This window comes from Silene latifolia, chromosome 1 (assembly GCF_048544455.1).
Source record: "Silene latifolia isolate original U9 population chromosome 1, ASM4854445v1, whole genome shotgun sequence".
NCBI classification, from domain to species: domain Eukaryota; kingdom Viridiplantae; phylum Streptophyta; class Magnoliopsida; order Caryophyllales; family Caryophyllaceae; genus Silene; species Silene latifolia.
The window spans coordinates 195,708,422-195,724,729 of NC_133526.1; the positions used below are offsets into that span (position 1 = coordinate 195,708,422).

The following is a 16,308-nucleotide window of genomic DNA, read 5'->3' on the forward strand; positions in this document are numbered from 1 at the left end:
GTTACACATATTTTTTAGGAATCGTTTTGGTATACTTTTTTTTTGGCAATGATTGAGATTTTTACACATATTTATTGGCAATAATTTGTTAGGTTAATTTGGTGAAGAGATATAGTCTAGATTTAGCATAGTGAGTAGAACAACGTTACAACAAATTTTTGGCAGAATCATTTGTTAGGTAGAATGGCCCATAGTATAATGCCAAAAATGAAGGCCCAATTAAGAGATAAAAATTTAGGCGTAAAAAAGGTAGAATGGCCTATTCATTTAGTAAATAGGGGATTATATAAGCGCAATTATATCAAAAAGTATTCCGTAAATATTATCGGGCCTTTACGCTTATTCGGATTTGTCTTATATTATTGGGCTGAATTACTATAGAGACCCACTTGACATATAAACAACGTAATTTAACCCAAAAACGAAAAGCCCATCATATTTCCCGCCAAAAAAAATTGATAAAAATATTTGATTTTAATAGAAACGCTACTGCTTCTTGAAACAGTCACATACTCACATTTGATCGCATTTCACTTCCATCTTCACGAATTTCAGCGAAACGTAGGACTTTCGTCGCGATCTCGTGTATCGAAACTCACCTTACAGTTCATGGTTCGTCTCTTCGAAACTTGACACTTTAATACTCCGTAGTTCAATAATACAATCTACATGTATGCTTGTTAATTATACTGTATCTGAAATTAATTGATTACTACTTTTTGCGATTATTATGAAGCCGTTTTATCTGTAGATTTTTCCAATTTGTTTTCTCGTTTGCGTGTCGATAGCCAAGTGTATTCCGTGTATGTTTCTGTGTACTGAGCTTGTTCAATGGAATTGGTGATTTTTGTTGAATATTAAGTGTTCGACAAATTGCAGAGCTAGAAATTTGTGGATTTTATATAGGTATACGATTAGAATTGTTAATTAGGTTAATTAGGTATTTGATTTTAGTATTAATTGCGGCGAATTGATTACTACTCGTTTCACGGTTGCAGCTATTCCTATCATCAATTGATTTTGAAATGAAACCGATGTCAACTTGTTTCATTTAATATTAGGGTTTAGCTGGATGTGCTCAGTGAGGTCTCTTTAACTAGGGATGTTGCGGAGTAGCAGCAGTTACGGGTTTTCCAACTAATTTGTTGTATTCTTGCAATTGTCGAATGTTTACTTTAGGTCACTGGTGATAGATGAACCATCTCAACCAAAACCTTAAGGTGATGGTTGAGGCCCAACTATTATAAATATTCCTATTACGCTCCCTCACTCAAATGCCCGTTGGGCTTGAAGAGTGGTTAGTTGTGCAACGGCTCCCCCGTACCGTGTGCTGGGTTTCCACTTAGCGTTTTTGAGGAGTTTTGAGGTTGCCAGGATTTGAACCCGTGACCTTCGGTCACACTAGCTCTGATACCATGATAGATGAACCAAAACCTTAAGGTGATGGTTGAGCCCAACTATTATAAATATTCCTATTAACTGGTTCAAGAGAGTTGATAAGTGCACTCGAAGTTGAGTCTTTATAATTATGCAATGTTATTGCAGTAACTGTTTTGGCTCTTCTGTGTAATTGTTAGCAGCTACGGTTAAATCTTGATCCGACTACTAGATAATTTATTGGACTGGTTAGTTGAATTCCATAGAGGAAAGTAGCGTGTGTCTGAGTATGCATTCTGACTTGTTAGCTTGAGTTACGACTCTTATGAGGTTCATGATCTACGCACTTCCCTTAAGTCTTCTGAATGTGAATCGTAAGAATCGCTGATAGCAGTTAAGTACTCCTTAGAGTGCAATTCTTTGGACACGTTTATCTATGTGATTCCGCCACATGTGAACATGACCTGAGGAAGTTACCAGTGATGTTAGTAGTAATACCAAATCAGTGCCTCCAGAATCTATGTGAGGCTTGTATTATAGTCTTCAGAATCAGTATTCTCGTTCTGTCTTGAACGACTTAACATTTTCAGTTGGGGTCCGGTCACTACTAATAAATACCCTAGGGCCACCTGAAATTGTACCAAGACGATTCGTTTCTTCCCATAATAGGCCATGGTTGTGACTGGTCCGTTAGTCCCTCAGTCGTGAAACGCCTTTAGTAATGCATTATGGCAAGCATTTGCTGCACCCTGGCTAGCTATTTCTGTTTCCTGCATAAACTAGCTACATAAAAAACCTGATGCTCGTATTTTTTTCTACTGTTTCGTTTAGCTTTTTTTACTTTCTGATATTTAGCTAAAACAAACCAATTATTTGTATATATTTGCAGCTTACTTCGAGGATAATCATGGACAAGCAAAACAAGTAACAAAGTCAAGACTCAAGATCACTGAATGAATTTCCAAATGTGTTGTGGAAGAATTCATTCTCATTACCATCTTCATTGGTCTTGCCTCTCAGCTTTGACGAATGGAGCTATGCTGAATATGCGTAAGCATTGAATCCTACCTCCGTTTTTCAGTCCGTGTTTTGATGAATAGATTAGTAGGGATCGCTCTATGAAACTACGTGTTAGAGAAATCGTAGCCCTTTTATGTGTTGTTACTTGTTAGTTATTCTTTTAGCACCAACATAGACTTTTAGGGTGTGTTTGGATTGAGGAATTTGGAGGGAAAAGAAAGAGAGAGAGAGTAGAGGATTTAAAATCCCTTGTTTGGATAGCAAATAAGTGTGGAGGGAAATGATTTGAATAAACTCGTATGAGATTGTCAAGCTTAATCAATAATAATCAAAAGATAAGACAATATTTCATATATAAGAAATGTAATGCTTTAACATGGTTCTTGATACATCATTTGCAACTGTTATCAATAAGAATGTAAATCTAAGACAATTAAGTTGTCATAAACACCAAACCTTAGTGCAAATTATCACAGGAATCAAAACAGTAGGTGCAGGAAAAAGAATGATCAGATGTTACAAATAACAAAACCAAGAAATTAAATCCTATTATATCATTGAAGAAATAACTGATCAATGACGGTTGATAGCGCCACATGATCGTCTAATCTCTCCCTGCTTTCCAGTAAGAACACCAATTCTTCCCATCTTAATCATAGCCTTACCAAACTTATCGAGGAAAAAACCGTCATTACTGTAAGCAAGCTTCTTAACGATGCTGTTAGTTAAAGGTGAATTTGCTATATTGACATCGATCTCAAGAACTCCTCTGTTTGCTACTAATTGTTTGTAATAACCATTGTCCATCCTATAGTAACTCTTTGGTGTTTGATCCAAGAATGTCGCACTGTTGATCTTACCCTTTGCGGGACATGTATTCCTTAGGGTCTTTAGCAATGCCGGGTTCATCCTTGGGTCGGGTTTCCTGGTGTTGTAGAAATTGTATAGACGATCCTGGAACTTGTCACAGTGTACCTTTCCAACAGTATGTCCTCCTGTGAAATAATATTTTAATTATTGAAGTTAATATAAAGTTTTTTTAAAAGGCAATTAATCAAGTATAACTGCACAATATGTGATTAAATAATTTAAATTTAAATTATTTTCTAGTTTAAGGTAAGTAAAGAGCTATTTTGATACTGACGGTCGCAAACCCAGGTTAAACAGGTTATGTGTAGTACGGAGTACTTCGTAATGATTTTTAAAGCTAGGCTAGCTAACATTTGTCGAAAAATATGTTTACGCTGATATTATTTGAAATAGAGCGTACCTAGAAGAACAACAAAGTCCTCTTTAGTTAGTCCTCTTGAGTTAAAGAGATGGACAGCATTTTGCACTGGCATGTTCACTGAAGGAAGGTTCTTAAGGGCTTCGCTCTGGCTTGAAACCCAACCATCTCGTCTTCCTGTCTCTGCATCGTACCATTTTCCTCCATACTGTTCCCAATAAACAATCATACGTTAGGCGAAAAGCTTTTTTATAACTTGTGAGTTTTTTCTTTAGCCTTTTAGGTAGAAAATTCGACGAGTGTATCCAACAATGCTTACCAAAGCTACAGAAGATCTAGCAGCAAGAATAAGGATATCGGAACATGATACTACTCCTGGACAAACACTTTCTAGTACATCCTTTGCAGTATCTATAACTTCAAACCCACCAAGACTTAGATTTGGCTTTGCTGTTTTCTCTGTTTTTGGGCCGTCAACTAAGACTGACGCGTCACATCCCTACACACCAAAACGAATGTCATGCACGACAATTATATTGAGTCGAGAAGCAAGAACTATTATACAGAAAAAAATAAACACGTAGAATTAACTTACCCTGACGATACAATCATGGAACTGTAACCGAATCAAATGACCCACAGTGTTGGGATCTTTTGACGCGTAGGCCTTAACTACGTTGAAAACTATCTCCTCAACATTGTGTTTCCCACATTTTCCCCTATAGTACCCAACCTTCAAATTCCCATAACTTTGGCTAACAAGGGTCATTAGAATGATCCCTAAGGCGAAGACCGATGAAGATGAACTAAACTTCATCTTGCCTTTGATATAATGTGTATATGTGTATGTATGTATGTCTTTTGGTATGTGGTTAATGTTTATGAGCTTATGAAAATGGTGTGACATTCTTTCGGTATTTATAGTGTATTAGTGTTGCTATAATGCTAGTTATTGCAGGATCAATCATGTATCAGCTGGATATGACTTTGTCTTAGCTTGCTAGAAATACACAAGAGGCACATATAATATTGTTTTTATAAAAAAAAATTAAAATATTCTTTTGATTAATCTTTTGACAAATTATTAAAATCATAATATTTTCACAGAAGAAGGAAATAATTATTTTCATAAGAATGTTTGATTGAAAGAACTTTGAAAAAAAAAAAGGTTACAATTTGTTGTTATCTGCTTGTCTAAATAATATGGAATTACCTTTTATATTGTCTATGTTACTCCGACTCTTCTTATTCTATCGTGTACCCGTGTCTCACACTTGACACTCTTTCATGTTATGACACTCGGACACCTCATTGAAGCCAAAATATGCATATTTTTCATACAAATAGCCAAGTCTAATACACGTACTCGTATCAGATACTTCTAAACGAGTCTGGGTAACATAAAAAGAGAAAGTCATTCCTATTAATTAAAATTTAAAAGAGTCTAAATTCCTTGATCAATCAAACACATATTTAGCATGCTAGAATAAGCACAAGGGGAAATATAATAGTATTTATACATTTGACAAATGAGTAGTTTGAGTTGCATTAAGGCACATTAATGTCTAATGATTAATAACTGATTGGTAGTTAGCATATAATCAATCTTCTACATTTTCAGAAAGTCTTGTTCTCTACATTTCCATAATTTGACATTCTAATTTCTAAACTTAAGGCATGCTTCCTGACTTGGAGAATATTCCCAGTAGATCATTATTGGATAATTCGATGTATCGTGGAGACGAGTTGACTATGCAGTTTAGTTTAATAATATGATCCTAATGAGTGATTCTCAGTTTATGTTTAGATAAGTTCCCGGCCTTACGAATGTCGTGACATTGGGTTGCTAACGATCAGTAATATTCTTTAAAATTTTACTGACCATGTCCTCTGTACCAAATTTTCTCCCCAAGTGTCCGAGTTCATTTGTTATGTTAGAGAATTGGGCCACATACTATGAATACTCTCATCTTCGTACATTATGAACATTTCATATTATTCGATCAACTGAGGAATATGCATAGATAATGCTGTACTCTTGCGAGGTGATACTGCTTTGTAACAAAGAGATAACTTTTGAGTTCTTTTTAGCTTTCTTATAATTATAACCATTCTTGTGGTCGTCTTCCTCTATCTTTACATTTTCATACCGTGAGAACTGGCAACTTTTCCGTCAATTCCTTCAATGAAATGCAATGTTTTTGGATCTTGACTATTAGCAGTTACAATTAAATCTCGGATCCAACTGATGGAACGATGAGTTATTGGAGTCGGTAGTTAAATTCTATAGGGGAAACTGGTCTGCTCTTTTGTGTATTATGACTTGAGAGATTGAGTTATGTTGTTCATGATCAATGCATGACTTTATACGATCATATGTTTCGTAACTAGGTTGTCCACTCCACTTTAGACTATCTTGGGGGACTACTGTATCATTTTCAATTACTTCCGCCACACATATGATCCTACAGATTGGGAATGACCTATAGCCATCAAATTCGTCTTTCAGATTATCGTGTGGGGCTGTGTGTAATAAGCTAGGTTGTCCACACGACCACGCCATACTAACCATAGAACTTCTTCTGTGGCACATGTTCTTGGTTTAACCGCCTGGAGAAGTTTCGGCCAACCAATTTTCTACCTGATTGTTTTAGATTGCATCATGCATTAGAAAGCCAATATGTGTCCTGGCCTAGCCCCTAGGCTGCTCACATAATCTGTTTCGTTTAGCTTTTTGTTCTGATATTTTGCTACAATAAACCTTCACCTGTGAGTTCTAATTTCTAAATACTGACTTCCGCATTCTCCCTTTTACAGATTACACGGCTCCTAAGAGTTGTGAGGTACTGTACGTTACAGATTACTCTGCTGTTCGAGAATGATATGCTGCTTTGGCATATTTGTAAGCATATGTTGTCATCAAATAAGTGAGTTGTCTTATGGCTCTATACTAGATTCTATTCTTTTCTTAAGAATGATACTCTTTCCGTCTCAGTCATCTGTTTACATTTTATATTCATTGTGAGGGGTAGTTTAATCAGAGGTACACAAATGACTGGAACGGAAGGAGTATAACTGTATAAGGTAATGGGAGCTTCATGCTGTGTTTTTTTCCTTCCATAAAGCGGATTTGGTGCGGCTTTAGATTTGCTGTTAATTTTCCCAATTGAAGCCGGTGACCGGGAAATCCACGAAACACTTTAAGGTGCTGGAGCCCAAAAACTAAAGACCTTGCCTTCCATACCACAACTCCTTCCTGCAGCACTCGTTAGTCGGAACACACCTGTGATTCTGTGAATGGCAGTTCTTCATCTAATCTAATTCAGCACTTCAAATTTCATGCCGGAAGAGACTCACTAAGTAATGTTTTGGAGGCGACAGCAACGTACCAGGTTGGTATTGACTGAACTTTTCAATCTTGGGCTATCACTCAGACATTTACTGATAATTCTCAGTAGAACTGCATAACCATTTACATCAAGAGTACCGCTGTCACTCAAGACATTTAGCGAGTAATTACTGATTAACACGACACATTTAGATCGACCAGAGAAAATCAGCCTCGGGATGGTATAACAACATTTCACGCCATATCATGTTCCTTATCTGTTCCACCCCAACGTCTGCATCCACGTTAATCTGACACGGAAATGGAGTAGGCTGTCGCTTGTGGTGATCGTACATATTCTGGAAGTACGGGTGCTGCAGTGCCTCTGCTGCGGTAATTCTTTTTTGCGGGTTAAACTCAAGCATTTTACTTAGAAGGTCCAACCCCCATAGGTCTGCATTTGGGAACAAATACCCAAAGTCGATCCCTGGTGCGCGATACCATGATTTGAGTAAGCTTAGTACCTCTGGATTAGTGATGAACCCCAGATTTGAGTCCTTTTGTGTCCCCAAAATATCGATGATTGCCATCAGTTGATCCAGCCGATTGTCTCCCGGGAAAAGAGGCTCTTGGCCTAGTAATTCAGCGAAGATGCAACCTACAGACCAGACATCTATAGCGGGTCCGTAGGTGTCACAATTGAGGAGGAGCTCTGGTGCTCTGTACCACCGAGTTACGATATAGTCAGTAGCAGGCTGGGTTTGGGGTGAGCCTTTGGTGGTTGTTGCTAGCCCGAAATCGCATATCTTCAGGTCATTCTTGGCATTCACAAGCAGATTTCCCGGTTTCAAATCCCGGTGAATGATGTTGGATGAGTGTAAATAGTTCAGGCCATTGAGTAACTGCATCATAAATTTCATACGAACTGATTAGAAACTTGTTAACGATGTATATATATATATCACTAATACTCGTGTGAAGCGGTTTTACACAAATTTATTGTAATACTTACTGTAAGGCTAATACTGTAATAGAGGCTTTGTCTGGTAAACACATTATAAATGGTAGATTTTATCAGAAGGTTTGACTAGCCTATTATAATTAGCAGAATTAATTTGAGTGTTTGTGGTAATTGACACATTACGATTAGTAGATTGTTAGTTTTCTTTGTAAAATGGAGAAAAATTTCCTATTTTATAATATACTAACTAATATCAGCATATTGATCCCAAATATGTTATTTCAATATGTTGTTACTAAACACTAAAATTAGCATATTAATTGGTCAAACATGCTAAAACCCTTGAATATGCTTAAAATTACCAATATACCGTTTACCAAACAGCGCCAGAATGTTTGAAACCCTGATCAAATAATTAGAGAGAATAAAACAAAATTAAAAAAAAAAAAGTCGTCTTGACGTACCTGAAAAATAAAATACTGGACGAGGTCATTTGATATTTCCAGAACAGAGCGAATGAAGCTGCCAAGATCACGATCCATAAGCTCGAAAACCATGTATACATCCTCGCAATTAGCTGAAGTAATCAAAACATCTTTCAATGAAATAACGTTCTCATGGCGAACATGACGAAGGATTCTCAACTCCCTGAACGCCTCCAACGCTTCCTTGGGATCCTCACCGACGTTAATCTTCTTAATAGCAACTTTCTCCTTAGTGACCGTATCAATAGAAGAACAAACAACGCCGTAGGCACCCCTGCCTATCGGGTCAATAGGCTTGTACTTAGCTTCGATCTCACAGAAGGCGTCCCAAACATCAAAACAACTATGCTTCTCGTTATTTTGCTGCATCATCATCGTCATTGTTATATATCTTGAATAATGTAGGATTAATATTAATGTTACTCTATGTTTATGTTTTTGAAGGAAATAAAGAATTTTTGCTTAGAAATATTTATGTATTTATATACTCCTACTAACAAGTCCTAGCAAAGTGAGGAATTTAATACATGTATACCGTAAGATTAATTTAGGAAAGTTTTTTTTTTTTTTTTTTTTTTTTTTTGTTGTAAAAAACTAAGGTTATAAATTAGGTAATAAATTAAAGTTACTTGGCGGTCAAGTTCATAAATTAAAATTACATAATTTTTGTGTTTTTTTTGTTTTTGTAAAATTATTTTAAGGAAAGTTATTTTTTTTTTGTCCTTTTTTTTTTCTTTTACCAAAATTACTTAGGGTAATTAAGTTACTTGGCGGTCAAGTTCATAATTTTCCTTTTCGTCGTTTTTGGATTTTCTATTTATTTACAGCTAGAAACCTACTTGTATTTGTTAGATACGATCATGCGATATTTATATTTATTGTAACGATATCACAACAAATTTACAACTGCACTACTTAGAGTTAAAGGGTAACATAAGGACTTGAACTATGGATTTTTTTCCAGTTAAGGACCCGAACTTTCAGAGTTTCCAGTTAAGGGACTCTCATCTAACACCGTTAACTATTTCACCACTCTACTGACTTCTCTATTTCATTATTCATCAATTCATCATGAACTCAAATTTAACTGGAAAAAAATCCATAGTTCAAGTCCTTATTGCTTGAGAATTTAAAGTTAACCTGTAAATTTAACTCCGTCATGGCATTCATTGTAAACTCAAATTTAATATTCATATTTGACTTTGTTGGTCAATCGATATTGACTTTCAATAAGGACTGAAAATATTGTATATTATGAGAAAATATTGGTCGTCACCAAAGTCATACGAGAACAATACTTTAGGCTCTGTTTGGTAAAACTGACTGAAAAGGTACCTGAAACCTGAAAATGTACCTGAAACCTGATAAGGTGACTGAAATTAAAAAGGTAATTTGAAAAAGCTAATTGAAAATTGGAAACTGATAAGGTAGCTGATTAATTGTAGAGTGTTTGGTAAAAATAACTGAAAAGGTAACTGATTTTTTGTAAAATGACATAAAAGGACATTAATAATTATAATAAATTAATTTAAATAAAGGATAAATATGTAAATAGAACATTTCAGCTACCTGAAACTTTAAAAAGCTACCTAGAGTAGCTTTTCATTTCAGGTACCTGAAAAGTCATTTCAGGTACCTGAAATGACTTTACCAAACAGCACTAGTTAAAACAACTACCTGAAATATTAGTCAAATCAGGTTGCTTGGTCAAATCAGGTACCTGAAATGCCTTACCAAACATAGCCTAATTGAAGTAATTGATGTTCAATAAGGTCAGCACTAATTTAATTGCAAATTCCGCCTTATAACAGAACACGACCGTCTCACAATCGTTTAATGTCGGATCATATTGCTTGAGAATTTAAAGTTGACCTATAATATATTGTCAGTGATTCTTTTTAGTCGGAATAATCTTTTAGTGTCTACTGTCTAGTAAAATCACCTTAATTGAGAATTTAAAGGATAACTTAATCTCAATCGTCGAACGTAATTAATAAGAATGTAAATGTAAGACGATTATTTTGTCAAAAATAGTACAGCAAAATTACAAGACAACAAGAATAATCAGATGTTACAAATTTGCATAAAAAAATTTAATTCCTAAAATACAATTCAATGATTTTCTTTCAAAATTCGAGATGAAGCGATAATTGATCAATGACGGTTGATAGCGCGACATGATCGTCTAATCTGTCCTTGCTTTCCAGTAAGAACACCAATTCTTCCCATTTTAATCATAGCTTTACCAAATTTGTCGAGGAAGAAACCGTCATTACTGTAAGCAAGCTTCTTAACAATGCTGTTCGTTAAAAGTGAATTTGCTATATTTACGTCGATTTCAAGAACTCCTCTGTTTGCTACTAATTGTTTGTAGTATCCATTGTCCATCCTATAGTAACTCTTTGGTGTTTGATCCAAGAATGTGGCTTTGTTGATCTTACCATTTCGCGGGCATGTGTTCTTTAAGGACTTTAGCAATGCCGGGTTCATTCTTGGGTCGGGTTTACCAGTGTTGTAGAAATTGTATAGACGATCTTGGAACTTGTCGCAGTGTACATTTCCGACTGTATGTCCTCCTGTGAAATATTATCAAACTAGTTTAGACCCAATGTAATAAATGCACGGTATATATAATCTTTTTTAAAAATAAATTACTTATATAATAGTGGTATCTAAATAATTGCTCATCAAACTAAGTGGTGTTAGTCCAGTGGTAACTGGGTTAAACCTTGAAACTTGCAGAAATGCAAGAGTTGAGAGGTTCCAAGTTCGACTACCAGCTGGCCCCCGAAGGGGTGGCTTACATGGTCCATGTGGTGGTGTGGGAATGCATGGGCCGGGGGGGACTCAACCCCCTCGTCATCAAAAAAAAATAAAAAAAATTGCTCATATTTCTCGTCACGGTATGTAGAGTTTTTTTTTTTTTTTTAGTAAATTACTTATATAATAGTGCTATCTCATTTATTGTTCATATTTCTCATTGTTTTGTTTTGAGAAAAAAAAAGGTTGTAACTGATAATTAATCAAGAGCATTGAGTAAAGTGCTAAAATATATTTTAAACAAAATATTTTTTATATCACAAAACTAATGATTTTAATTTTTAAATTCTCTTAATTTTTGTTTGTCACGAAAGTAATAATAGCGATTTACAGTTTGTTTTATACGTAACACGGGTCAAGTCATTCTCAAATAATAGCATCAACAAAATATGTAGCAATTTATATTTATATTTTAATTAAGAGAATATAGTTTAGAATTTAGTGAAAATAATATAATTTGATGAAAAGTTTAATATTAATGAAAATATAATTTAATGAAATAAAATATAATTATTAGGTTTCCTTATTTAGTAAATGGACTAAGGAAAAAATTTTAGATCCACCTATAGGGGATGCCAAAGAAGTCACAATGGTTATTTTTTGTAGTGACGGTTTTCAAACTCGGGTTATGAGTATTACCCTTAATGACTGAAAACTAAGGTAGTACGTTGACATTTGTCGTGAATATGTGTATTTTGATACGGAATACTCCCTCCATTCAACTCCACATTGCATGTATTCCTTTTCCGTTCATTCAACTCCACATTGCAACTTTCCTTATTTGGTTGTACTTTTATTACTATAATACTATAATTCCACTATTTAGGCCCACAAATTATACAAAATCTCAACACTTTCTATCCATTTGTTGTACTTTTAATATTATAATATAGTTTTCTTAATATTTGTACATAAAGCATATATGCAAAGTGGAGTTGAATGGAGGGAGTATTATTTTGGAATTGAGCGTACCTAGAAGAACAACGAAGTCTTCTTTAGTTAGTCCTCTCGAGTTAAAGAGATGGACAGCTTGTTGCACTGGCATGTTTACTGAAGGAAGGTTCTTAAGGGCTTCACTTTGGCTTGAAACCCAACCGTCTCGTCTCCCTGTCTCTGCATCATACCATTTTCCTCCATACTGTTTCCATAAAAACAGTTGTGGAATTCGTACATAAACATTAGACAACTGGCAATTAAAATTTATAACTTTCATACGTTTGTTTAATATATGCGAGCTGTATTTTAATCAAAGTTATGGAAATTGGCTTACCAAAGCTACAGCAGATCTAGCAGCGAGGATAAGAATATCGGAACATGATACAACTCCTGGACAAACACTTTCAATAACATCCTTTGCGGTATCTACAACTTCAAACCCGCCAAGGCTTAGATTTGGTTTCGCTGTTTTCTCTGTTTTTGGACCGTCAACTAAGACTGATGCATCACATCCCTGCATACCAAAACCAATGTCAAAAACTCATAAAAGACGATAATTTAGTTGATAAGCATGACCGGCTATAAATCAAACAGTAGGTCTCCCTTGTGACACGTCACAAATTGTGACCGGAGAACTGTAACCATTTTATAATAAAAAGTAACCATCCAAATTCTTGTTTATCAGATAATATTATATTTCGTTATAAAATTGTCACAATTCTACATCACAAGCTTGTGATTTGTGACACGTTACAAATCAAAACATGAAAACATCGAATTAACTTACCCTGACGATACAATCATGGAACTGTAACCGAATCAAGTGACCCACAGTGTTGGGATCTTTTGATGCATAGGCCTTAACTACGTCGAAAACTATCTCCTCAACATTATGCTTGCCACATTTTCCTCTATAGTAGCCAACCTTCAGATTACCATAACATTGGCTAACAAGGGTCATAAGAATGATCCCTAAGGCGAAAACCGATGAAGATGAGCTGAACTTCATCTTGCCTTTGTTGTTAAAGACTTTTGAGATAAATTTGTTTATATAATTGGTATAAATGTTTTATGTTTAGAACTTTATGAGCTTATGAAAATGTGTGAAATTCTCCCATTATTTATAGTGTTGCTAGAATGATTGGTATTGTATTGTCAATCATGTAGAAGCTGGATATATATGACTTTTTCTTAGCTTGTTGGAAATACACTAGAGTACAAGAGGTACATATAATAGTGTTTTATGTACTCCCTCCTATTCCCGATAATCTTCTCTATTCATGGGTGGCACGAAAATTAAGGGTGTTTGAATTAAATAAGTTAAAGTATTGTGGTGGGGTGAGATAATTGGAAAGAGAGAAGGTATTGTGGGGGGTGAGGTGATTAAAATAAGTATTGTTGTGGGGTAAGGTGATTAAAATAAGATAAAGTATGAGTATTGTGGGGTATTGTTGTGGGGTGAGTTGATTAAAATAAGTATAAAACTTTACTAAATAAGGAAAGAGGGAAGATATTGTGAATAGATGAAAAAGGAAATAAGGAAGGTTATGTAGAATAGGAGGGAGTATAATTTAATTAATCATTTGTACAAGAGGTCTCGAGGACAAGCGAAGGTATTGCAGCAGTGATAAAACTCACCAGAAAGAGCTTTATTGCTCTAGTGATACTACCCCACTCGAATCCGAATTAAATGGTGCTATACACAAAAAAAACATAATTCACTTGGTTAATCTACTAGTTTAAATAATGTGTTTTTAACACAAAAAAAAGTTCTAACATACCGACTCGTCAAAACGGAGGTAAGGTAAATATTAGGGCACAGTCTCACGGGTTCAAAATCACAAATCATCATTCTCCTTATATTGTACCGTTCTCATATTTCCTCAGATATAAAGAAAAGCTTTTACAAACAAAAAAGTCATCCGTTTTATGAATTAACTACGAATTCAAATTCCTTAAGCAAGGTTGTTTAACAGCAACTTCAAAAGGTTCTCAGAATTGAAACCCTAAATTTTTTAAAGTCTAATTGCCATATATCCACGTTCGAGTACTATATGTCTACTATTTCTGTTATATAGATAGGGCTCCAAACGGTCTTTTGAGATTGAACCTCTCAGATTTATTTGATGGCTCCAAAGAGGAACATATAAAAGCCTTGATACATTTGACAAATGAGTAATTAGCCTTAGATTAAGGCATATTAATGTCAAATGATTAAGAATTGATTGGGTGGTTAGAGTGTATGATCTTCAATGTCCTTAAAAGTCTTGTCCTGTATTATCCTATAATTTTGACGGCTAATTTAAAAAGTTAAGACATGCTTCCTGACTTGGAGAATATTCCGAGTAACATTACAGTCCATTATTGGTTAATTGGTTGTATCGTGGAGGATAGTTGACCCCACTTAAGTAATTTAGTTTAGTTGCATGATGCTAATTGGTGTTTATATGATTATAATCATGCAATTATGAGTTTGCAATTTGCCAGAAAATGTGAATGGAAAAGCACATGCATGTACGCGGGGAATACGATTGTGTTGTTTCAATTCTAACCTTCGATAATATTTTTAGACAACTTTTAGTTGCTGAAAAAAAGTTAGAAAATATTCAAAAACAACTAGGCTCTTCTTATATTACCCATTTAGAAAACGCACAATTGAGATGGCTGAAAAAGCGTAAAGCACTTCTTGACTATAAACGTGTCTATTGGCAATAAAAATCTCGTATAACCAAGCGAATTTTGGAGATAACAATACCAAGTTTTTTCAAAGTTATGCCACGATTAGACGTAGTAGAAATGGTATTAAGCAGTTTATTAATAAGAATGGTGCGTGTATTACTGATCAAGAACTTATTAAACAAGAAATTTCTGACGAGTTTAAACTTAAATTTACAAAAAATCAACTTTGTAATTTCGACAAAATGAGGATTTTAAGTCTATTACTGGTTTAATTACAGATGAAGATAACAAATTTCTTACTAGTAATACTAGTATGGAAGAGATTAAACAAACTGTGTTTAGTTTAGCCGCAGATAAATGCCTAGGCCCCGATGGATTTCCTGCAGAGTTTTTCAAAAGTACTGGGATATTGTAGGAAACTCTGTCACAAAACCAGTTTTAGCTTTTTTCCATTTTGGGAATATACTAAAAGAAATAAATCATACTTTCATAGCATTGATTCCTAAAATTGAAAATCCTCAAACAGCAAACCATTTTCGCCCGATTAGTTTGTGTTCAACAATTTATAAAATTATTTCAAAAATCATGGCTAATCGTCTTCGAAGTGTCTTGCATAAGATTATACATCCGTTTCAAGGTGCTTTTAAACATAATCGGTTCATTCAAGATAATACTATTCTTTTAGCACACGAAATTTTCAACTCGTTTAAACGTAAAAAAGGCAAAGGAGGTTGGATTGCAATCAAGCTTGATATGGAGAAAGCATACGACAGACTAGAATGGAATTTTATCGAGGAAACTTTTAAGCAAATGAGTTTTAATGCTAAGTGGATTTCATGGATTATGGCGTGTATAAATACTGTTTCTTACTCAGTGTTAGTAAATGGAACACCGGTAGATATTTTTAGACCTACTCGAGGTATTCGACAAGGAGACCCACTTTCGCCATATATATTTATTATGTGCGCCGAGATTTTAGCAAGATCTCTACAAAAAAAATAGTGATGTTAGCTCTAGTGATATTGGTATTAGAATTGGATCCAGGGTGGAGAAAATTCCTTTTCTCACTTTTACGGATGACACTATCATTTTCGCTAAAGTCTCTAACCAAAGTTGTAGAACTATTAAGTCTATTTTAGATAAATTTTGCACGATTTCCGGACAATTTGTTAATTTTGACAAATCCACTTTTCTATGCACTAGGAATATTGAGCGTTCTCTTCGTGAATCCTTTAGAGGCATTCTTCATATGAACGAGGAAGCTCATTTGGGTAAGTATTTAGGATATCCTATAATTGATAGCAGAGTGACTAAAAGTACTTTTGAGAGCATTATTCAATCTTCTTGCACTCAATTATTGAAATGGAAAGCGAATTCTTTATCCCAAGCAGGTAAACTAGTTCTTGTTATTAATGCTAATTTAGCCGCGAAGGAAACTTTTCAGATGCAAAGTTTTCTCCTTCCTTCATCGATT

The 16,308-nt window shown here is 34.8% G+C and overlaps 4 protein-coding genes and 1 long non-coding RNA gene across 5 annotated transcripts; 1 reads left to right on the plus strand and 4 right to left on the minus strand.

Annotated features, from left to right (window-relative positions):
* The first annotated feature begins 506 nt into the window (after positions 1-506).
* Positions 507-6,713, plus strand: LOC141620076 (uncharacterized). Its single transcript, XR_012531882.1, has 3 exons — positions 507-612; positions 2,267-2,427; positions 6,443-6,713. It is a non-coding gene; the product is annotated as an uncharacterized LOC141620076 (long non-coding RNA).
* Positions 2,497-4,442, minus strand: LOC141619953 (peroxidase 57-like). Its single transcript, XM_074436966.1, has 4 exons — positions 4,221-4,442; positions 3,945-4,124; positions 3,668-3,833; positions 2,497-3,392 (listed from the first exon to the last, which is right to left on the minus strand). The coding sequence occupies exons 1-4, from the start codon at positions 4,440-4,442 to the stop codon at positions 2,971-2,973; spliced, it is 990 nt and encodes a 329-aa protein (XP_074293067.1). The 3' UTR covers positions 2,497-2,970.
* Positions 6,714-6,755: 42 nt separating the features above from the next.
* Positions 6,756-8,031, minus strand: LOC141620012 (mitogen-activated protein kinase homolog NTF3-like). The gene has a single exon (XM_074437009.1). The coding sequence runs from the start codon at positions 7,871-7,873 to the stop codon at positions 7,163-7,165; it is 711 nt and encodes a 236-aa protein (XP_074293110.1). The 5' UTR covers positions 7,874-8,031; the 3' UTR covers positions 6,756-7,162.
* A 256-nt stretch (positions 8,032-8,287) lies between these two features.
* LOC141590438 (mitogen-activated protein kinase 1-like) lies at positions 8,288-8,780 on the minus strand. Its single transcript, XM_074411032.1, has 2 exons — positions 8,379-8,780; positions 8,288-8,317 (listed from the first exon to the last, which is right to left on the minus strand). Exons 1-2 carry the CDS (start codon positions 8,778-8,780, stop codon positions 8,288-8,290), a joined length of 432 nt encoding a protein of 143 aa, XP_074267133.1.
* A 1,725-nt stretch (positions 8,781-10,505) lies between these two features.
* On the minus strand, positions 10,506-13,264 carry LOC141620114 (peroxidase 57-like). Its single transcript, XM_074437080.1, has 4 exons — positions 12,943-13,264; positions 12,490-12,669; positions 12,192-12,357; positions 10,506-10,975 (listed from the first exon to the last, which is right to left on the minus strand). Exons 1-4 carry the CDS (start codon positions 13,162-13,164, stop codon positions 10,554-10,556), a joined length of 990 nt encoding a protein of 329 aa, XP_074293181.1. The 5' UTR covers positions 13,165-13,264; the 3' UTR covers positions 10,506-10,553.
* Positions 13,265-16,308: the final 3,044 nt, after the last annotated feature.

Excerpts from the sequence above, each read along its gene's own strand:
- LOC141619953 (XM_074436966.1), bottom strand. The coding sequence starts at position 4,442 with ATGAAGTTTAGTTCATCTTCATCGGTCTTCGCCTTAGGGATCATTCTA. Across the intron at positions 3,834-3,944 it reads CTAGATCTTCTGTAGCTTTG|TATGGAGGAAAATGGTACGA; the intron begins GTAAGCATTGTT and ends TATTGGGAACAG. Across the intron at positions 3,393-3,667 it reads GGACTTTGTTGTTCTTCTAG|GAGGACATACTGTTGGAAAG; the intron begins GTACGCTCTATT and ends ATTATTTCACAG.
- LOC141620012 (XM_074437009.1), bottom strand. The coding sequence starts at position 7,873 with ATGAAATTTATGATGCAGTTACTCAATGGCCTGAACTATTTACACTCA.
- LOC141590438 (XM_074411032.1), bottom strand. The coding sequence starts at position 8,780 with ATGACGATGATGATGCAGCAAAATAACGAGAAGCATAGTTGTTTTGAT. Across the intron at positions 8,318-8,378 it reads TCCAGTATTTTATTTTTCAG|GGTTTCAAACATTCTGGCGC; the intron begins GTACGTCAAGAC and ends TTATTTGATCAG.
- LOC141620114 (XM_074437080.1), bottom strand. The coding sequence starts at position 13,164 with ATGAAGTTCAGCTCATCTTCATCGGTTTTCGCCTTAGGGATCATTCTT. Across the intron at positions 12,670-12,942 it reads TCCATGATTGTATCGTCAGG|GGATGTGATGCATCAGTCTT; the intron begins GTAAGTTAATTC and ends TTTGGTATGCAG. Across the intron at positions 10,976-12,191 it reads AGACTTCGTTGTTCTTCTAG|GAGGACATACAGTCGGAAAT; the intron begins GTACGCTCAATT and ends AATATTTCACAG.